At 40.8% G+C, this 24,159-nt stretch overlaps 1 protein-coding gene across 1 annotated transcript; it reads left to right on the top strand.

The window, feature by feature from the left end:
- Positions 1-664: 664 nt before the first annotated feature.
- Positions 665-6,232, top strand: trappc3 (trafficking protein particle complex 3). The gene is made up of 5 exons (XM_022747234.1): positions 665-823; positions 1,956-2,053; positions 3,108-3,207; positions 4,893-5,075; positions 5,298-6,232. Exons 1-5 carry the CDS (start codon positions 782-784, stop codon positions 5,415-5,417), a joined length of 543 nt encoding a protein of 180 aa, XP_022602955.1. The 5' UTR covers positions 665-781; the 3' UTR covers positions 5,418-6,232.
- Positions 6,233-24,159: the final 17,927 nt, after the last annotated feature.

Here is a 24,159-nt window from a genome sequence, read left to right as displayed (position 1 = left end):
CTCTCTCTCTCTCTCTCTCTCTCTCTCACACACACACACAAACATGCACGCACGCACGCACGCACACACACTCACAAACAAGGATTCAAACACCTTATTAAAACATAGTTGCTAAAGTGCGAGTGGTTATTCCATTTATAAAGAAACTATGTTTTAAAGTTGTATTTTCCTGCTTTGTAAAGAAACGTAAGCGTAAGGTCGTGTGGTTTATATTAGTGGCAATATATTACGTGTACTGCCATCATGTGGTCAATCATGAGAAGTTTATGAGCAGTAGGTCTCGCTGTGGGTTTCTGTTCCCCTCCAAGACGCAGGACGGCGATAAAAGTCACCTGCCAAGAGTAAAACAGCAGAAGAGAGGTTGATGAATCAGCTGATGGAAAAACTGCATGAAGCCAGAAATGATGTACTGAAGCAACACCGGAAATTACATGCTTTGCGTTCAAAATAAAGTGCTTAATGTGTCTCTTTCTTGTATTAAAAAAGGAATGCTATACGCAAGAACAAGATAACAATCGCTTGTTTTCAAAACTGAATGTATTTTTTCACTTTTATCTATTTTTTCTTCCATATCCGTGCATTGTATTATTCACGACTTTCCCTTTATAATTATTTTGGTCTAAAGTAAGACCGGAAGTTTATAATGTAATGTAGCTAACTTGACATTCGTGGAAGCGTGTGACTAAACTGGTGATTACGGAAATAACTGTTCAGCCAGAATCAAATAAATAAAGGATTAATATCGAGTGGCCACCTGTGTAAGCCTATAACACTGTCCACAATGTCCAGGCAATCCAACCGAACAACAGACAGCAAGAAGATGGTAGGCGAATCCCGCAGGATTAACATCAGGCGAATCTAGCTAGCCTAGCTAGCAATATGCTAACCGTAGCCAAATAACGTTAGCTCACTTAGCAGCGGGCTATGTTATACCTTGGATAAATTCCTTGTCAGCTATGATCTTTGTTCGACGAGCGATATATTAAAAGCATTTGAAACAGCCGAATAAATACTATAACAATTGTTGAACATTGATGGCTTGATTAGAAATGTAGTTTGTTGTAGCGCAGATGCTAAATAGCTCCGCTTTGTAAATGTATATGATTCTCCTAGAACATTCACATTAATACAGCCTGAAAACTAAAATTCATAATATACGATTATAACATTATTGCCGAAATGCATCTTATCAGGGCAAATAAAAAATGACTCGACTAATCTACTGAGGTGAACTACACTGCAAGTCAAACTTTCTAGTTAAGAACTTACTATTTAGTGAAACACTTTAATAGCCACAAAAAGGAGCCTGCACCACCTTTGTGGTGGGTCAGTAATTACTTTTAGAATGAGACCAATTTTTGTTAGCACTGTTAAAGTGGGAGGTATTATTGTTTTATAGCTGCTGTGATGACACTGCGTGAAAAATGACTATACATCAAGTTAATGAATTATAAAGTGCATATAAATAGTTTTTATTATGTGTTAAAACCTTTTCTTTCTTTTTTTTTATTAATGCTATTAGATGTCATTTCAGCACCAGGAGCTGTCCATATCTTGACCTGTTCAACCTCCTGGTGCAGGAAGTAGCCCTGTGTCTGTTAGCATGCCTCTCTACACTGCCTTTTTTTTTTTCTTCTTTACCTGACCTGTGCCAAAATTCTGGGTGTATTATAAACTTAACGCAGGCAGTGAAAGTGGTTACATGTCTTGAAAAATGTGGAAGCTTGCAGTTATTTTAACCCCTATATCACCAGGAGCCCCTGGCCACTATTTGTGTGTTTTATATAACTTTACCTGGATGCTTTCTGCTGTGTTCAACATATCCTTTAGGGTGGCTTGGTGCTGTGCTATGCAAGAAGAAACCACATATATTGGTCTTAAGACTTTTCCCAGAATCATTCATTCAATTTTGGGCAGCACAAATAATAAGTCAATTTTGTTGTTTATGCTTGTAGAACTCTGAGCTGTTCACACTGACTTATGGGGCCCTGGTCACCCAGCTTTGTAAAGACTATGAGAACGACGAGGAAGTCAATAAACAACTGGACAAGATGTAAGTATCCCTGTCTACTTACATTATTTTCACACGAAATCATTACAGTTTACAAATAGTGTAAATGCTGAGCAAGTTCTCTCAAACTTGCTGGTGTGAAACAAATGGGTGAATTTTGAATAGTGCTACATTAGTAATACATCCTTAAAAACATCTTTACCAGTGATGTATGTCCACAATACTTCACATAATTCCCATAATTTATTTTGTTTTATTAATGACATGGATCCTTTATTCCTCACAAATATAAACTAGTTATAATCTAGTCTTATAGAGGCTATTAATGCGGAGTTGCTTCTCTCCAATTTGTCAAAATTTAGCTCGTTTAATCAAGGGAAGAGAGGGAATGTATTTGACCTCTTGGGTGTCCCCCGTTAATTTGTTGTTTCCTACCACTCTGACATATTCTGCTGCCCTCTATTCATAATAAACTTGGACACAAACTGGAACACAGAGGTGACACAATGAGTTTTCTCACTGGTTTTCTTTCTCACATTTCTGTGTCAGAGGTTCCCTGTACTCTTGTTATTTCAGAACATATGGGAGCCTCTGAAGAAGAGAACAGTGATATGTGTTTTTTAAGACAAAAAAAATCTCTGGAAAACCGTACTGGACATAATGCTCCCACAAAATAAGATTAAGAACAAAGGATTGGTTTATAACTCAAAAATGCAAAATATCCTGTCATGCTGACAGGTCTTTGGACTGGATGTACTTTGCTTTTCTGGTTGTGCGGCAACCCTAAGCTCTGTGAGATGAGGCTTGTCTTACCTGGCCTTAGAAGGCATTGAGTCTGCACTGCCCACTCTGCCAGTTGCCAGCCAACTGGTCAGAGACAGACCATGTTAGGATTGGGATGCATCAGTTGGCTTCAGACTCTGCAGTTAGGATAAGTTGACTAAGTTGACTCACAATTATCATAATTTTCCAATTGTATAACTGTCTTCTACGTCTTTACGGTGCAGTGCAGTTGAGCCTATGAAGACTATGAAGAGGCACAATGACTTTATCTCGCTTTCTCTTGCTTCTTTCTCCGCCTTCCTCTCTTTCTTAGGGGTTATAACATCGGAGTGCGTCTCATTGAGGACTTCCTGGCACGCTCCAGCATCGGCAGGTGTCAGGATTTCCGAGAAACAGCCGATGTCATTGCTAAGGTAATTGGAAGGTTCCAGGCCAATCAGAGCGTGACCGTGGATTTCTCCCAAGATTGAGGGGAGGAAGGAGGAGAGAGAGAGAGAGAGAGAGAGAGAGAGAGAGAGAGAGAGAGAGAGAGAGAACTTGATGAAACACCCTAAAAAATGATGAGAGAAAGTGGAGAAGCATGGTGAGAGGAGGAAGAGGGAAATGCTTGTGACCTAATAGATGAGAAGAGTCCCAGAGACCATTACTTTTCCTAAATTTTAGGCCAAGATCACATTCCTCTTTGCTTTGTGTGACAGTTACAGAAGGTGAGGATTCACTTACATGTGGAATGCACTGTAATCTCATCCCTCAGAGACGTGCTCCATGTTCACTGATACTCCTTCTCTTCTTCACTGTCCATGCTCATGTCCTCTTGGTTAGGCTCTGAAACAACTACAGCATCTTGTAATGCGCCTTTCTTGAAAGGAGTCAGTGGTCTTGTCATTTACTGATCATCTTACTGTTGTGATATGTTGTACCTCAGTCTTCGTCACTGTATTTATCCCTGGCCTGGGGAGACAGAAGAACAGAGGAAGGCTTCATCAAAGGCCTGATTGTGTGTTCAGCACTCCAGCTGTTTTCAAGGTGTTTGCTGCTGCTGCTGCTGCTGCTGCTGCTGCTTGCTAGGGAAGTCCTGCCGCAGATGTAACCCCACACTAGCTCAGGGAACTGGCTCGTGGTCATGAAGTGAAATGGAGGACCACTATGGGACAGCGATTTGGAAAGCACAATGTCAGCTTCGCCTCAGGTTATCATGTGACCTGTAGTCAAACTCTGAAATCACTTCAGTCATTGTTCAGCTAAATATATCCAGAAGAGGCCTACTATGTGGTTAGAAACAGATTTTCTATAGTTATTGATCCAGAATAGTTTCATTATTGTTCTGTTTTCAGTGTCTTTAAAAGGTTATTTGATTAAGGCTGGACTACCAGATGCAACCATTTTATATTTACGAGTAAAAATCTGCCCAGTGCCACTCTTACTATTGTAATTGATTGGACTGACAGTTGGAATTTTGCTAGCTCGATTGAAATTTGATTGGTCAGTGCCTTCCTGGTACAAAGTGCTGCAGAAGAACAGGAGCAACAGACAGCAGTTACCAGAAAGCAGGTGTGCACAGATAATACTGTTAGTATTCTAGTAACACAAACTCACGGTAAAACCTTCCAGCAAAGAAAAACTGATTATAACTTTTACTGTGGAGAAACTGCAGGAACTGCTGAGTGATAGTCAGTGGATTTGGTTAGTGGATCCGCCAACCTGCTTTGGCAGTGATGTGCAGGCTCAGTTGATGTTCAGAGAGAAGCCCAGATAATAAAACCTTTGAAAATTTGGACAGGACAGAGCAGAACATTGGGCCGATGTAACCTCTTCCACCTGCGTCTCCGGAGCCCAAAAATAACACTGGACTCAGAGGACAGATAATAATCTTTTAGTTCAATTTAGCATGCGTCTTGAGTAATCGGCAGATGTAATATGATAGAAGAATTTGGCACAATTCATTTCGGCACTGCAGCTAGTTTATTTTGGTGCAACGAAATTTGTATTGGAGCCGTAAAGCTGTTGCTGAAAAAAATCTAAAAATGTATTTTTCTTATTTAATTGAGTAATCCTGCACTGTGTTTTTAACCCACTCCTCTGTTGTGGTTGTTGTCAGGTCGCATTCAAGATGTACCTGGGAATCACGCCCAGTGTGACCAACTGGAGCCCAGCAGGAGATGAATTCTCCCTCATTTTAGAGAATAACCCGTTGGTAGACTTTGTGGAGCTACCGGATAACCACAGCACGCTGATCTACTCCAACCTGCTGTGTGGGGTCCTCAGAGGAGCCCTGGAGATGGTAAATTCAACACTTCCAAGTTTTTACACAGTCTGAATGTGTGTTGCTTCTTTCCAAAATGTTACACACAGTTACAACTATTAACAATAAGCAGTTCGGGTACACCAATGAGATATTTGATAAATAAAACAGAAGCAAATGAGGATAAATATGGCTTTCTAGCGCATGTATGTGTTAGTATTTTTGTGCGTGGAATTGTAACTGATTATAAATCTGTTTCAGGTCCAGATGGCGGTGGATGTGAGATTTGTCCAGGACACTCTGAGAGGGGACAACGTTACAGAAATCCGAATGAAGTTCATCAAGAGAATCGAAGAAAACCTCCCAGCAGGAGATGAGTAATGGAAATGAAGGAGAAGTTACACAAGGCAAGGAACACTTTCACCTATAGACTGACAGGATGAACAAACCAAACTCAAGACATCAAGCTGAGTGGTACATCTCAATCGTATGTTCCCTTTCCTTGCAATCTTGAATATTGTCAGTGAGTTGAAAGACTGTATTAACATCATAGCTTGGATCTCTCACATTAAAAGTTTGAAAGGAGTCAAGGTTGATATAAAAAAAAAAAACCTCCTCAATTTCTAGTATCTTCATCTCCTTTTTATTCTATCTGTGTTGTTAGGAGAAGAATGCTAGGAGTTAGTTAGGCGAGACTATTGAGATTCATCCCGCAGAAAAGACACACTGTACACTATTGAAACACCACACCAAGATCATAACACCGCTACCTTGAATATTTTATGAATGACAAAAAAAAAAAAAGTCTTGAGAGATCTGCAGTGCAGTTTGAGAGTTTCTCCCTAATGACAGCTGTCAACGTAGAGGGTAAAAGAACTCGTCCCAGACCATTTATCTGTCACCACCCCACATGAAAAGTCACTTTTTCTTCATTTGACGTTAAAATTTCTGTCTTGTTTCCCGAAAGAATGATGAGTTTTGATGTGGCCATGTGTTGGCTGTTTTTTTTTTTTTTCTTTGGTGCAAGGCTGGAAAGCCCTACATTATAATGTTTATAATGTTTTCATGTTTGTCATGTTTGTCATGTTTCTTTCTCTTTTTTTTGTTAAATGAAATCACATTCTATATTCCTGCCAATTGTCTGGCATGATAATTTATGTAGATGCATAAGTCAAATAAATGCAACATATTTGAAATGATGGTTTTCTCTTGTGTTTGTGAAAGGTTAGAGTTAGGTGACACTTCATAACATGCCTGTTAGGAGACCTGGAATAGTTTTAACTACACACACACACACACACACACACACACACACACACATGCACTGAGTCCTCTGAACCACCCTGTGTTATTCCTTTGGAGTACCACAGCCACTCTGCAAAGGCAAACAATAACAGACCAAATTTCTCTCTTATGTTTGTTCAGGGTACATGGAAGTAATCTGTGTGTGCATGTGTGTGTGTGTGAGAGAGTGCGTGCAAAAAAGGAATGGCGGCCTAACTAAGAGTCACCAGTGCTAGGTTCTGGTTGTCACACCTGTGAATGGCTTTACATCAGCCAGAAGTAACGAACACAACTCATTTGGGTCCACCGCACACCTCGTCAATAACTAAAAGCACAGATGGCCATTCACGCACACATGAACACACACAAACAAATCATCTCTGCTCCTGCTTTAGAAGCAAAAAATCTGTTCTGAATACTATGAGATCATTATCCACGTTTTTCTTATTCTTTTGTCTTTTTTGTTTCACTGTGTAACAACACAAGTGTTTGTATGGAAACTCATGAGTCTGCTGAAAGCACTTAGAGGATGAGCTTGTCAGACAGGGATTTCCTTTTGGGGAAATCTGTCAGCTATTAGCTGCTGGAACAGGCTCTTAACATCCTACCATATAGGATGCTGTTTTATTATAGCTGCTATTACATGACCCCATTTCTGGTTTTATAGTTAAAGTATTCAGACAGTTGAAGATATATTCTCCCAACGGCCACCAGAGGTTGCTCTGTACATTATGTTCCTCAGCTGCAGGCTGCATTGTTCTTTTAGTATGTGGCTCAAGTTATGTACATTTAGTATTTTTTGGCCAAAGATGGATATTGTGGGAGAAATACATTCCCTTTTTTGTGGGAATAGAGGCCATAGCTGCCAGTAAACATAAATAAAAGGTTCATTTTCAGATTATGACTATGGAAAGTGCAGACAATTCGCAGTAGTTGAGCAGAGTGACCGATGCCAATTTGTGGACCCTAGCTTTGATTTGGCTCAAGATTAGAGAAACGATGACAACATGCAGTCTTTGTACTTTGTAATCCAGGGGAAGATGTATTAGGGTGGGATTTCTTAGTATTATTTACTGTCTTAAGCCTCTGCCCACTTCTGTCAGGGGTAGTGCTCATTTAAAAGGATAAAGAGTGGAAAGTGGAAGCACCGCGAGGGCCGTCAGCATGCAATAAGCCCAGTGGGCCATTAGGCAAGCTCTCAACACATTACGTGCACATATCTATGCACCCTGTAGGCCCATGATGTGGATGTTGGATGGAAATAGTTGCAGGAAATAGTGTTTTTTTGTGAAGAAGCTCAATGTAAATGACTTGGCAGAATTAGAGCTGTGTACCGGGGGGTGGGGGGTGGGGGGGGGTGGACAGCTGGGTGTGTGTGTTTATGTGAAAACCTGTATCACTTTGCCATATGTTCACAAGAATTTAACTTGACAAACGGACACACAGATATATACACATATACTATACACGGAGGCCAGAGTGAAGACGAATTTATTACCACCACTGTACTCACAAATAGGTGTTAATACACACTAGAAGGACCTTGTCCAAACACGCAGATAGGCCATTTTCTATTTCCCGGCCCCTTAAAGTTCTACCAGCATGTCTAGTGAGAGTTTTGTGTTGATTGTTTCCACAGTTTTATCCATTAAACAAGAAAGTATGAAGACTACAAACTAACTAAAGCTCTGTTATGACTTCACTCCTCATAACCTGTGCATCTGTGATTTCTATTCCCTTTGCAAGATTGCAGATGTTGTCACAGAATGAAAAAACAAGGAGACAAAAAAAATGAGTTGTTGGGGCACTTAAGACTTTCCCTGAGCCATGAGGAATTGCTTTGAAGACACTATTTATATCTATTGTTTTTTTCCCCCTTTCTTATTTTTCTCCCATAGTTGTATAAACCCCACATGTGAACATGCACTCTGGGAGATAAACATTTCCCATCACTCATATCTCACACACAGGTTGTTCACTATCTCCCACTGGCAAATCCTCCGCATTTACTGTATATTTTATTTTATGTTATTATTATTAATATTATTTATTGCAGCTGACTACATTTTTTAGAAAACTTTATTAGGACAGTCCTGGAGAACAAGTAGCAAATGTTACGGGCCCGAGACAACGTGCGCCGATCTGCTTTAAGCCAGCTAAACGTTTCCATGTGGCCTTTATGGGAAACAAATGGTGAAAGGCACGCTGTGACAGTAAAGCCCAGTGTACAGCCTGGTATTGACCTGCACTTATTGAATACTGCATCCCTTTCTTCTACCTCCACTTCATCCATTACCACTGACTTGGTTTTCTCACTTTATTTTCTCAGTCTTTTTCATTGTTGCAGTCATTCCATCTTTTTCCATTTTCTTAGTAATGTCTTGCTGATGTGCTCAAGGTAAGCCAGCGGTCTCTAAATCAAAGAAAGGATATGTGATAGTCAAAATTTTGGGAATGTCCTCCGTCTGATGGGAAATGTGTTGTCTCTCAGGTGAGGTAAGGGCTGACTGAAGATGCAGTCACCCAGGATTTCCAGAGGTTTCCGGAGTGTGTGTTTTGTGTCTGGTCAGTGGAAAGAGCGGAGATGACAGCAAGATGGACAGCACTCTTTAAGAAGAGAATGCAATGAGTCAGCAATGAGTCAGTGTTCATGGTAAAAAACAAAAGCTCCAGACAGCCTGAGTAATGTTCTTAGGCAGTGAAGCGGTGGGAAGAGGTTGTTGATTTAATGAGCTTGTCGCTGGTGTGCACCTGAAAAGATGCTCTCATGAACACAAGACTTGTTGTTGCATTATTCACAGGCTCTACACTTGTCCGCTGAAACCCTGTGAAAGTGTGATTTTTGTGGTTCCTGCGGATGTATCTGTGGGATTTATGTGCATAAACACCTCAGTAAATAAACGTGGATGTGGTTTTGAGAGGTAATTATGAGTTGATTTGGTATTCAGTCACAGTATGTACCCACTGAAATCTGCTGCAGCATCTGCAAGCCATTTGGAATATGAATCATCACCCACTTCCAGACAAACTGTTGAGCACTTCCTATAAATCTAATAACTCATGCTTTGTTCAGCTTTTTAGCATGGCTTGTACATCCAACAGAAAGTGAGAAGTTTTGAGGCCTCCCGAAGTTATGTTTGGGTCATCAGGAGTGTTGGCAGGAGGGGTGAGATGAGAAACAAAACTGGTAAAACACACCTCTGAAAGCTTAAAAACAAAAGCATGGATCAGATCCGGCTAACTCGTACAATAAAATCCTGGATCACCAGTGTCACAAGGGATTTGTGTTAACAAAGAAAACATATTTTCAGCAGGAAGACATGTCAGGTTGAAATCGGTTCAAAGCTGGGTCTCTTTTCTGTATTAGCAGTGACCTGGCTGGTTCCAAGAGGGTTTCAGTCGGAGCCCTGGACGACGCCGAGCCATTTAATGCCTTGTTTTTAGTTTTTCCTCCTTCCCTTTCTTCTAGGCTTTTTGGATGGGAGCTGCTAAGCTGCTTTCACTCTGCTTCCAATTTCCTCCTGCTCTTTTTGTTCTTCCTCTTTTCTCCAGGATCTGATGAAGAGGAGTTTTTAGACGTTTCTGATGATACAGATTTTACCCGTTCCAGATCCTCTTTATCTTTGTGCCTCATTTTCCCACAATACACTCGACTTTTGTCTTGTTTTTCTCTCTCCTTCCCTTTTTCCTGACCCCGCAGCCGCTCGAGTTGGAGTTTATGTAACAGCGGCAGAACTTTCCAGCTTGGAACGGCCTCACTTGAAGATGGAGCGAGGAGAATGAGAGGGGGAGAAAGAAAAAAAAAAGTGTCATGTATAATTTTACACTGGCTAGCCCTGAGGGCAAACGGCACCTAACCTTAGACTTCATTATTCCAGGGCCTTTTCCTCCAAATGCACATATGTAAGCATATATTTATATCAGTCTCCCAGGCAGTAACAAATACGTTAATTCCAATTGAAAAGCAGGAATGTGAAAGTCCTGGTTTGCCCTGGACTAAAATCAAACCAGGCTTCCCTCCCAGAGCACAGGGCTGCCTAGAGGCTGCACACCAGCTGCACTGGACGGGATATCTCCGCTCACCACTGCCAAGCATGAACCGACCGTGTGTGTGTGTGTGTCACATTAAAATCTTGGAGTGACAAAACACACACCATACACTGATTGGAGAGAAGCACTTCTGATGACGCATGTCTCCCAAGCAGGCCATCTATCTAACTTTTAAAGCATGATATCTGAGATAATATCACAGCATAAATCTAGACACCAGCTCTGAGGCTTTATGTCTTCAGCAAGTCATTTATTATCCGCCCACTACAAGCACCTCTCACACCAGTCAGTGTGATTGTAAAGGGTCTGGATGTCCTATTATGGAGGCTAGACATTTCAGGTCTGTGAGTATGACTTTCCATATAAAACACCTCAAGCTGTCACACTGGAAAACGAGACTGGAATTTGAAGGGTGGACTGGGATTTATGGCAAATCCCCAACGTGAGAGGCGCATGATGGGGCATCATTAGGTATATTTCCATGCAAATGTTGAGTGAATTTTATGGAATCTTTGAAGTGTTGAAAAAGTAAAATGCTAATTAGGTGTGTTTACATGAAAGTGAATATCCTATGTTAATCACGGTTAATCAGACACACTTATATGCAACAAAGCAAAAAACACTTTTAAGAAGTTAATTATTTCAGGTACTTTGTTATTGTCCATTACTGATTGCAAATGTTACTGATGTTTCATGCTTTTATTCAAAAATGAAAATGCACTTAGAAATGGCCATTCAGCTATTGGATTGGGATATGGGTATTGAATCTTGAACAAATTACAGCTAACATATGTTTGAATTAATTCAGTCTCAGACCAGGTAGTTTATGTTGTAGGATTAATGTGGTTCAGTACATTCATGTTGCTCCATTGTGCCTCACTTGCAAGCCAGCATGCAAAGAGGTGAGTACAGATTTATTGCTGCGGTAAATGTTAATGTAAGGCAAATGTATTTTAAAAGGCAGCAAACAGCCTTATTTTATCCAATATTTTTCATCTGTGTTGAATTATAACACAAATTACTTCTTAGATGGTTTATTGTCATGACTATCTGGTCAGCACTGATTGCTAGTTTCCACCTTTTTGTGACAGCAAGTGGTCAGATACTTTATGAACGACCTTTCAAGAATGTTTATCTGTTGTTGTGTAATGGAATTGAAACATTCAGGTGGTAAAACATGCCAAAACTGTCACTATTTATTCACCTAATGCATTTTCTTTACCGGCCATCGTGCCATTTACTTTTCAACAAGGATTTCTCTGCTCCTAGCAACAAGACTTTCTGGCTGTCTACAGCCAGGCCAGCAACTCTGTATGGCTCTACACAGGCAGCTTTGAGCAAAATGCTAACATCAGGATGCTAACATGCTCACAATGTTAACATGCCAATGTTTTACACATAAGCATGGTCACTAACTTGTTATCATGTTAACCCGTCATTACGCCGAACATGAAAACATATACTCACTGGTCCGCACAACCTCGTATTTATACTCGTTCTGTAAACTCTTACAAACTTTGTAGGAGGAAAGGCTTTTGTAGAAGAGATAAATGTGCTAAATAAAACTACAAGTTGGAAGTTTAGTTGTGGTGTCGATTGTTGTGTTGTGCGACTGATGCGGTTCGTTTATGTTAGCTTTTAACTTTGTTGTTTAGGCTTCAAAAATCATAATAGTGGTGTACATTTGTGAAGATTATCGTGCTGAACAAAATGTGTAGGTATCATAAACTTCTGTTTATCGCAGAAATTATTTTCTGCAATAATCTAAAAGCCAATGTAAAACTCCCATATGCTCTTTGTTGAGGGAACCAAGTTGGACGGCACATGCGAGAAGTAAAGCTAACTTCACCCACCAGCCATGGGCGTGGAGCCGGGAGGCCCCGTACTGTCACAACGCAGTTTGCGTAGCGTCCCGCAAATTACGCAAGGGCTTCGTGTTAAAGCAGGTGTCAGTGTTTACAATTATTGAGAGGAAGAAGCGGAAGTATCCTTCTAGTCACGAAAAACAACACCAGGAAAAACACCAGGAAAATGAATTTCGGGAACAGCAATCAGGTAAAGTTTAATGTTATCAAATATCAGTAACATTAAGTTGATGTGCATCTCTCTCTAATCTTGCTAACCGAGCTGGGCAGGGCGTCTGTTGGTCTAGCTGTGTCTTGCTGTTCTTTGACTTTGTGGATGACAAAAGTGAGAGTGAAATACAAATATTTGTTACGTTTCATAAACGCAAACAGGCAGCGGTGTTTATAAACCAGCTCGGAAAAGATGGCCGCGTCACGTGTGTATATACGTTCATATGCGCATGCATGAAATGAAACTAGCACTTTACAACACCAACCTGTGTGGGGACAGACCAGTCAGGACAGTATATGATGCACATACGTTTATAACGACAGTGATTATCTAGACACTCAGTCAAGGTTTAGTAACAACTCTGGACAAATGCAAGATGGAAAAACAATGGGCTGACACTGACTATTGATTAATATTATTATTGATTAGCTGGGCATACTGGGCAATATGGATGCACATCTCTCAGCAAATAATAACCACACATGAGGAGTGGACTAATTACCAGGCAGCAGTCAAATCTCAGTGTTATGTTTGATTGTTTCCCATATTTTCTGTTTTCTACAATTTCTTATTTATGTTAATATTCTATAGATTCTATAGAAATTATTTTATTCATAAATATAGTTTGTTTATACCTCATTCTGTTTTGCATAGGTCTATTTATTCTTAAACCAACAGATGGAACAAGCTGTTTAAAAGGAGGCAGGATTCTAGTGGGAGCACTGGGGTATTAAATGTGACTGTATGGCAATGGCAAATGGTTTACATAGCTCATAGGTCAGGTGTGAGGGCCTCTTAGTGGAGTTTCGCTTATAGGGCTCCAGGGAGGTCAGGGTCGGCTCTGCATGGGGAAGTGCAAATTCAATGAAAATTGGCTGTTCAACCAAGATTTCGTGGCATATAAGTTAATTAAGGGAGTAGGAGGTATTTTGCCAGACTCAGACATGTTTGCATTCTGAATTGATTTTAAATTTCATTACAAGTGGCATTAAAAAAGTCTTAAATCTGATTTGCCTGAAGCTGCAGGAACCTTGTTATGAACCTTGTTAAAGTGGTGGTTTGACTGGCACTTCCAACTCTAGAGCCACACCACTAGTGTTGTTAATAAAATAATAAATTTGCCCTATCATGATTAACTAAACTAAGTAAACCAATGCTGCTGCTGAAGGCATAATACTATCATCTCTGCTCTTTAACCTTTTGTTATTAATGACATGGCCAGATAATTGTTCACATTGTCACTCAAGGCATTATTTTCATCAGGTGTCTCCATCCCAATATTGCTGAAGTCTGTGTTGATAAGTTTGCCCAACTGTAAAGTTTTCAAAGTCTTTCTGTTGTTGCCAGGTTCAAGACCTCTTGTTCACCTGCTGGGCACAGACACAAAGGCCTCGGGGGAGATAAGAGATTTATGTAATGGGCCGTATTTATCGGACAGGCTAATATGCACAGAACGTGCCTCTTCACTGATCCATGATGGAAATCAAAGGTCAGATGAGATTATGAGATGCAGTAGATTTAAAAATGCTTGTGAACGATGCAGTGCTCACACATCCAGCGCAGGAGAAGCTCCGTGCTTCTAGGTGTATGATGTTACAAAATGTACAGTTTTGAGAAACATGCAGCTATAACAAGATGTAACAACAATATGATTTATGCTAACAAAGTGGGTTTTTGAGCATCCCATTAGCACGAGAGAGGATGTTTTAATACAAGAGAGGAGTTGTACTTGAGTTTACTTGTATCCGAGAGAGAGCATGAGGGCACGTATACCTGCACGTATTTATTGTCCATATATTTGCAATGCTTAATGCGAGCGTATTCTCAAATGGCAATGTTCATGCCAAACATGTGTAGCTTAATGTTCAACTTTTGCCTTTCCCATTTCCTTGCTCATGTCATTCAGTAATGTGAGCACTGCGCCAAAACTTCTTAATTTTTATGGCCTTTAAAACGTGATGCTTGTGTCTGCCTGCGTACTGTACATGCTGTACTGTAGATAATTTATCCCCACACACGTGTACACGAGTGCATCTGCTTCACCTGTGTGCCTCCCTGTGAGATTTCGTTGCTCATTCAAGGCGGAGGTGCTGAAAGCGCTCTCCCCAGGCCTCATAACGCACGAATCTTTTTCCAATTAGCCAGCCAGGTTGGGCTCAGTGGTGCTTAGATCTACTGTAAATCTGGCCCAGACAAAACACCCACTGGGTCCTGTTCCAAAGGGACAGATAGAGAGAGAGGAAGAGGGAGGAAGCTGTCAAAAGCTGTGTAGCGTTTTGTTGGATGGTTTCCGGGCCTCTCATGCTGCAGGTCAGTGTCTGGCCCTCTGTCTGTCAGCATCCACATCAGTCAGCCAGTTAAAGGACTGTCATATGGTTTGGTTTCATGCAGGAAAAAAATTAAAAAGCCACACAGGTTTTTATCTCTGTTGCCAAGTTACAACCACACACATGGGCCACAAACAGACCCACGTGCAAATATAAAACTGACTGGACCACAAGCATGCCTCATGTCAGCAGAAGGGTCACTTTTTTTCAGTAAACAGTGACTATCTGATTGTCACCAAGTGAGATTCTCTTTGTGTTTGTAAGTCTTTCCCGCCACTGTCATCTCAGCACACTGCGGTTTATGTTTCACGGTAACCATGAACCAAATTTGTTGTTGATATGTTGTGAGACCATGCAATTATTTCCTATTTCCCCTCCTTTAATTCTATGAAAGTGTTTCTTTGATTCAGAAATTCAACCATAATCAGTTCAACCAAAATTGTATTGCAAAGAAACAAAGCAAAGTGAAACATAATCATTGAAAACAATCTGTTTTCAGAAAACCACATTTGGTTTCTTTTGCACTCGGTATGCAGCAAACACCATGACATTTGAGACATTTTCAGTGGACATAAAAGCCAGTGGAGCTGAGTGAATGAAACCTGGATGTCCTCTGAGATGTGCTTTGGAAGACAAAAGCATGACTCCAACTGTGTGGGAGCATCCAACATTCAAATTTTTTCTCTTTACTTTTATCTCTCCTTTGTCCTCTGTTTTATCTGCTTCTTGGCAGGTGTGAACCAGTGCAAATAGATGATGCTGTGAGAAAAATGAGGACGTGTGTTTGCCAAGACGAAAGCGATGACACTTTCTTTTCAGAAGTATGTTCATCTGGCACGAGTAACCAGTTCATGACTTTGTCAACACAGCAGTGATTCCAAATCTTTTCTTCAACACCTAATAGTCTTACCACAAACAGAACATTAAACACATGTTACTCTATTGAAAAGTGTCTGTAAAGGCTTTTTATTATTTATTCGTCTTAAAATCTGAGAATCAGTCAACGTTTATTTAAAGGTAGCAAATGGTAGTATGAAACATTACTAATGCAAAAATATGGATGATAAAAATACCAACAGCAGCACAGTCTTTACCACTTTTACCAAGGTTTTAGCCATGCTAACAGTGTGGCTCTAGGGATGGAAATGTTGGCCAGTCAGTGTCACACCACTTGATCCAGACTGAAAAATTATTGGATGAATTGCCATGAAATGTTGTACAGACATTTATGGTCCCTAGAGGATGAATCTTACTGAGTTTAATATCCCCTAGCTTTTCCTGAAGCACCACCATGAGCTTGACATTTGTGGTTTGTATCAGCCATCTCTACAGCTATTTGATGGATTTCCATGACACTTTGTGTTGCTAAAATCCTGAACATAGGTGGTGAACATTTGACCTGCTAAAGCTTAGCATCGTCACTGTAAGCATGTTAGCTTTTAGTTCAAAATGCCACTGTGCCCAAGGACAACCTCACAGTTGCGAGCATGACAACATGAGTCAGACTCTTTGTAAATTATATTAAGGGACTCCTTTTTAAAGTAAAATGTGAACAGTATTGTCTTGCACACTAAACGGAACAACTTTTTGCTTTGTGTTTTAAATGATCCACAGCTTTTTCAGCTGCTGAACTTATGTCACAATAATTTGATCGCAATAAATTTTGCCATTTACATGTCACAAAAAGGTTCCTATCCCTACTTCAGGTACAAAACTGTAAATCATAAACTATCTCACTGATGTTGCTGTAGTTTATAGTTATGTGATGCAATGAGAATTTGATTGAAACACTAAATCTACTCTTAACACCTGAGGCCAGAGGCACCAACCATCCCAGTGGCGACACCTCCACCATGAATGCTCGATCTACCAGGGTGGACCTGGTTATGGAAACTCAAAGAGCGGACTGTTCAGAGACACAACCCCCCCATTCACACCCAGCTCCGGTGCTGCATGGTCTGGTTCAACTTTACAACATGAAGGGGGGTCTTAAAAACATGCCCTGTCACTACTCAACCTCCAAAAAATGTCACTGATTTGCTCACACACACACACACACACACACACACACACACACACACACAAACACACACCTGCCTATGGCTTACCAATCTTTGACAAATGCCGGGTAGGTGGGGCCACAGTGTTAGCAGGGTTAGGGTTATATTTATGACATCATGACATCATCAGGCCAGGTAATGGAGTGCTGTGTCATGCTTTGTTTGGTTTTCCAGCGCTAACCGTATTAGCAATAACACCAGCTTTGGGAAAACATGTCAGTGGAGGATATAACGGAGATTGGTGCACAAGTGTGAGGAGAGGAAAAAAAACATAAAATAATAACCCCGGGGGGGGGGGTGTTCAGAAGAAATCTGGTGTTGAATGTGAGTGTGTAATTATAACAAGGTGCCGTCAATCACAGTCTCAGCTCCCTCAACCAGTGCCCCCTCTCTTCCTTCACACCTCAGTGACATCTCACCCCCCCCCCCACACACACACACACACACACACACACACATACGCCCCACATCAGTAACACTGTCCTTCTTGTGACACGAGGCTCCTCTCAACACCGTCATACTCAACATACTGTATGATGGTCACAATACATTTAATATAGAGCCAAATACACACATGTAAACCTGCAGGTGCATTTGCTTTAAAGGACTGTGCCAGTGATTCAGAATGATTCAGACTGTTTTTAACTACGATGTAAACACAAATAGCATATACTGTGTAATCTTCCAAAGCATTTCATATGTTTTTAGACTAGATTTTTAACCTGTGAGGCAGCCATTGGTTTGTGTTCTTTTGTGTATGCTACAAAAGGACTTTAAAAGTTAATCTGTCACAGTCAACATTCATTTATTCATTTTTGACAAAGTTTCGTGCCATAATACTGTGGTTGCAAGCAGGGCCTGTTCATGGAAATGTTAAAATTCTCAAACAACAACAAATAACCAAAAACAACCAAAAATGTACATGATGCCTTCCATAATTATTGTTTGACTTCTGCGTTTTAATTTCATGGTACCATTATTTTGTTGCTTTTTTGCATGTGAAGCCGTTACCAATACATTTTTATGATGTATAACAATTAAAAACCAATGGTTACTTTTAAAGGTAGAAATTTGATGTGGTTTTTAGCTAATGGGCTAAAACATCCAAACCACCAGTTTCTTAAAGTTCATGAACAGGAAGACAGAACAAGAATTGCTTTGGATTATACCAAGTTCAGTTTTTCTACAGCTTACAGCAATGAATATGAACCCAGAGGCTGCCCAGAAAGTACAGGCTTAATGCAATTTGTAGCTAATTTGCTAAAACACATCCCAAACTACTGGTATGGTTCTCTAAAGTCCATGAACAGGACTCTGAGAGGGTGGAACTGGAAGGAGTGAAGGGCTGCTGGATAGAGTGATGAATGAATGGATGGATGGATGGATGGATGAATGTAACCTAGTATTTTCTTTCAGCCATAATATCATCACGTCACTTCTCAATAAAAACACTGAGACAGTGAACATAAACAGAAATATTTATGAATACGATGAAAACTGCAGAGTGACTGTAGACAGTGGCCAGTGGTGCAAGGTGTGGACACTTGAATCAGCAAGGAAAGACGTAGTGGATGGTTCCATGAAATGTGAGTCATTCATTAGCACCTCGTTATAGAGTTGTGTACCTTTTTATTTTAAAAAGAAGGTACCCTGTACCTAAAAATAGAAGCAAGTGACATGCTTGGAAAACAGCATGTGATATTTCCATTTTCACATTTTGTGCACTTGCGTAAGCCATTTGACGTGGTTAAAACTGAAATGATGGTGTGATGTGTTCAAAGACACATCACACCATGTGTAGACCCACCCTCACTACTGGTGGTCTAAAGGCCAAGAAAGCCTGTAGCTCTAACCAGCAGCTCCAAGGAAAAGCATAATTATTTCCACCTCCTGAAATGACTGAAATTATACATGTCTCTTTTGTGTGTGTTTTTCAGTGATATGGAATAATTAAGATCAAATAATATGAATAAAATAATAAAATTTATTTATATAATACATTTAAAAATCAGAGATTACAAAGTGCTTTACAAGGATAAAACAACAAAACAAGCAACAAACGCATGCAGGCAATTTACTCAAAATGAAAACAAAAACAATAAAAAATTTTTTTTTTTAAAAAAGTAAAAAATATGTGAAATATTTAAAAGAAATTATTCAAAAGCTTCGTGAAAGATGTGTTGTACATGCAGGTTGATAGGGGGCAATTCATTCAGAAATGTAGTTGGGTTAGGTCATGAAGCGCTTTAAAAGTCAAAAATAGATTCTTAAAATGGATTCTGTAATGTACTGGTAGCCAGTGTCGAAACCTTGAGAGGGGAGTGATATGATGTCTTTTCTTAGTTTTTGCAAGTAGTCTGGCTGCTGCTTTTTGTACTACTTGAAGTCTATGAATAGTTTTCTGATTTATGCCGGTTAGGAGACGATTACAACAATCTAATCGCGAGGAAATGAAGGCATGTATTGTGGTTTCTGTGTCTCTGATACATCTGCGGTATTTAATGTACTTGAAAGCTATCTAGCATCAATGAACTTTGTATTTGCCAACAGACACATGTAGGAAGGACAGCGGGATGGTAACGGTGCTTCCTGTCGGATGTTTCCTTTTTCAGGGCACCCAGAGACTACGCTGGGTGGAGTGTCGATGTCCGCCACAGCTGACAGATGAGGTCACTGCAGGAAAAGGAAGTGGGATGCGCTTCTGTGACCTGTCAAGTGGGCGTAGGAAATGTGAATTGTCATCTGGGGCCAAGTCAGACAAGGTCAGTCTGTCTATGTCTTTCATGCCTTGCAGTAGCCCCATGCTAAGTGTTGATAAATTTGGAATCCGTTGAGAAACTTACATAGTGCACAGGGCCAATCTTTCCTCAAGTTGTACTCGTTTGTACAGTAGAGATGTCACAGTAATTGAGACCAGTTAAAGAAGAGAGCTGGAGGGAAAAGTTAAAAACACTGCTGACTTTCTTATCTCTGAACTCCTGGCAAATGTGAGTGCGGAAGTCAGGTTGTCGATTTTGGAAAGTCACACAAATTGTTGTAAAAGAAGGATGAAACCGTCTGGCTTCATCCAACAAACACCATGGTTGAAGGGTATTGTAAAACCTCATCCAACCAAAAACCAGTAATGGACTACTTAATTATACCAATAATAAATGGGGATCCTGACTGTTTTCTCGACAAGCCGCTGCCCCCCCCCCAAAAAGTAATTATGAGTCCAGTGGTGCGAGATAAACGAGATAATTATCTTCTATTATCCTTGTCTGGATGAGTGAGGGCAAACAAAGCTGTCCTGCAGAAGAGGGATACAGTTGTCATCCCTCTGCCCGTATAATCTGAGGTGAAACTGGAGAGGCTGTCCCATGCTGTGGAAGAACTTGGGATAGCTGTGATTTAGGGGTTAAAGAAGAGAGTATAAGAGACAGCATTTGGCATGATTATTTAATAAAGGTGACGCACATATGGTTAGTGGATGCAGGATTCAGAGGACGGATTTAAGAGTTAAATAGACGAGGTTTGGCTTGAATCCGTGTATTTGCAAACCCCTATATACATTAAGTCATTCCTGAGCTCTAACCACTGATTCATTTTCCGTCTTTCTGATATTTTACTCCATCCTCATCTCCTACTCACTCAGCTTCACTGCATCATTTTCTCTTCATGGTCTTATGGTTTCAAAGTGATAATTCCAATTTACCTTCACAACATAAATCTCTTTCACTGGTCTCCAACATGAACTTACCACCGTGTAGCAAGGCCCAGCCCAAACACATTTTCCTTCATAAACCTCTCGGTTCTATTACCCAGATTATTATGCTTGCATATTTCAATCGGCATGGAGCGCAAGTGAGGGGTGGAGGAGGAAAGGGTGAGAGGGAGGTGGGAGAGGGGAGGAATGAAAAACACAAGGAGGTCAGCGAGAGAGACATTTCTTTCTTTCACACCATGTGTTACTGTAAGATATTCATTTCCTCTGCGATCCCTCTCCCTCCCTCCAGCCCTTTGTTTTTCTTCTCCATCACTGTCAGTGTGCACTGGCTGAGGTAGTCCAGGTCGCATCAAGTCCACTGGATCCCGTCTCTATCTTGGATCCATCCCTTTCAAATCGGTTTCCCAAATTGTAAACCGTGCAGAGTGCAGCTGTGGTAACCCGAGAGCTTTCTGTTATAGTTCTGAGCCGCCAAAGTCCATTAAAAATGAGCATGTTTGACTTCTGAGCCTGGTTTTGTGATTGAACTAAAGGGACAATCTTATTTATCAAATCGAATCTAGATAGAGATCTGTTGACTTCATGTGAGATTTCTAGTCAGACTTGGATTGACTGGAAAGCAGCAGCAACAAGACCTGGTAACAGGGCTTCGATTTGCAAGCCAGGGAAATGTTATTGATTTATGTCATACAGTAATTAATAGATTATTTAACAATCAAGGCAAATGGAAAAAGGGATTCCCCTCCCTCATTTCTGTGTCATTCATCTTCTTTTTGTCTTTGTCCATTTTAACCCCTTGCCTGTACTGCGCACGCAGTACGCTTGAAGTTATTATTTAATAGTGCAGTATGGCTCTGAGTTCAGACGCTCTCATCATAAGATCATAAAAACACGACTGTGGTTGTACTTCAATATGCAAAGCATTCTGGCTCTCAGAGACAGAATATAAGTCATTCCATGTGGAGGGGGGGGGTTGCTGAGGATGAAAGTGTCACATGCAGCTCTTTGGTTCTCATGCACAGTAGCCAAGGATCCTCATTAAATGGTGCGTTTTCATTTCAGTGTCAGAGTGCTGTCTCCGTGCTGTCGCTAGTCGTCATCAAGCCCCATCAAAATAAAAGAAAAGGATGTTTTTGACATGCAGCCTGATCCAAATGTGATCCATCTTTTTACCAGATGTACTGTGATAAGCAAATCAGAGGTTGTATAGACACAGGTGTTCACAAACACTCGCTCATTGGTTTGGTATGCTGACAGGAAGCTGAGCTGTTACTCAGCGTAACTGTAACGTACCATACACCTCTGTCCTGCTTGTGAATTTTCTTTGTTTATAGACTTTTTGTGGTGTTGGTGAGGCTCATGTTGGCACCAAACGAATCCACCAGAGTCCTGCAGTTGTCCAAAGAAATCTCCATTGTTCAGGCTCCACCAGTTGCTCTGTTAAACTACTCATTTTCTCAATCTCATTTTAAAAACATTCAAAAAATTTAGTTTGAGGCTCAGTTTTCAGCCCTTGATGTGTTGTTTTATTTACAGTTAGTTCAAAATGGGCAATTATTTCACAATCCCACAACTGGCCATTCACTAAACCTTTCCCCTAAATAGTATTTGTCCAAAGTTAGCTTAGCAACCATAAGTAGGCATGTCAGTTTCACTCTTGCATATGTTATAACTCAAGTATTGTACTTCGCTACATTTAAAGTTGAAATCATTACAGACTAAAAACAAAGGTCACATGAAGTTATGATTATGAGTCGATCAGCAGCTGCAGCAGAGAAGAAGCTGCTGGCGGGTCTGCAGCATCCTGGTCCTGATCCACTCTCAGCTCATGGTCTACATACATACATGTTCTAAATGTTTACATTCACCTGGGCACTGGGCCAGGTCTAACTATGCATATATATATATATATATACACACACACACACACACACAGTATATATTTTAGATAATATTAATTATATAAAACTGCATTAATTAATATTAATATATTTTCAGATTATGGAGGACTTTGTGGTGCGCAAGACATATAGAGTGACTGTCAGACAGGTGTGTGCAACAAACGACTGATTGTTGTAACTCGCTGTACTGTACAGAGGGCATCAGCAACTATATATTAGTATCATATATTATTATCATTATCACAATATAAAACTTTTCCCCTTTGCCCTTTTTAAAAATGTAATGTTAACTTGGATTTTAACCGACTTACTTTAAAGCCCTGCAACTTGCACATCTACTGTGTTTGAACAATATCATGTATGTAGTCATTAAGTTCTTAATTAATATGCTAATGTTCGCACAAATGTTCGCACAAATGTCAGGTGGAGATGGAGTTTTCAGCCCTCTTATTGAGCAAATGTTAGATTTATTAGCTAGCTAGCTGCAGCTGAGGGAAATGAGAGTTTCTGGCTAGAAATGAGAATTGGTAAATCTATTACTGTCATCAATGTAAACTGAGTATATGCTGCAGTTTAAAGGAGCACAATAGTGAGCAGCTTGTCATTAATCACAACAGAGACTCTGCGAATACAGTCGTGTTTTCTGAGGACATCACCAAAGCATTGCTGAGATAATATTTAGCCAGGTGCTGAATGTGGATCGGGGGACGTTTATAGAGCTGAGTGCTTTATGGAATCCATACCCCTCCTCAGCGGGCCCTCTTTGGGATCAGAGCAGTAATACGGAGGCCTGCCTGCACAGTGTCCCCCAGAGAGGGACAGAAAGGGAGAAGAGGGAAGATGGAGTGAAGAGGAAAAGAGCAGGACACAATGATGGAGAGAGCGGAAAGCAAGAGAATACCAGATACAGACGGAGACAAATATCCCCGTGTCTGACAGTGACATTTAAATCCAATACCCTGCAATGGTGTAAATCAGGCCCTGTGCCCTTGCTGTTCTCAAATAATTTGTAAGGGAGATAATCACATTTCGGATCGAAAGAGCTCCACGCCGCAGTGAAATAGAACTAAAGAGCTCTGCTGAATTCCTGCCTTTGGTATTTGGATTCCTGTGTATGGAGACATATGCTTTATATACGAGCCCTGGACGGGGCCCGCGCACTGCTTTATTTTCTTAACCAGACACCCACTGGCATGTAACGTAACTGTGGTCAAAAACAGGGAGAGGCTTTAGCAATGTCCAGACCCCACCCCGCCAACCGACGTCCGTACACGGTGCCTCACCCCACGTGTCCGCCTCGCTCGGTATCCGTATCCGTGAAAGTGCGAAGGGCTGAGAAATTCAGGAAGGAGAATAGTAGGATTTGGACCCTACCAGAGGGCCACCTCGGCGGCTAGGGTTTCCTCCGCTCATTCTTCTCTCCCCTCTTCCCTCCTTTTTTCCACATGAACAGGAAAACCCTGGCTCTCCCTCCTCTCTGAGTAGTGGTGTGTAACTCTATGTGTCTATGAGAGAGAGGTGGGCCAGGCTGGATCTGCTTGGCCTTGGGAAAACCACATAGAGTGTGCCCAGCCTCCAACACACTTCCCACTGAGAAACGCACATCAGGGACGTCCACATCCCCCTCATGAAATCTGTACCCCTCTTTCATCTCCTCTATGTCTTTCTTTGTTTCTTTGTGTCTTTCTCCCCTTCTTTCTTTCTTGTTTTTCTTAGGTT

Source organism: Seriola dumerili, unplaced genomic scaffold (assembly GCF_002260705.1).
Source record: "Seriola dumerili isolate Sdu_G_001 unplaced genomic scaffold, Sdu_1.0 BDQW01000110.1, whole genome shotgun sequence".
In the NCBI taxonomy this organism is placed as follows: Eukaryota; Metazoa; Chordata; class Actinopteri; order Carangiformes; family Carangidae; genus Seriola; species Seriola dumerili.
This window is presented reverse-complemented; position numbering and strand designations above follow the sequence as displayed.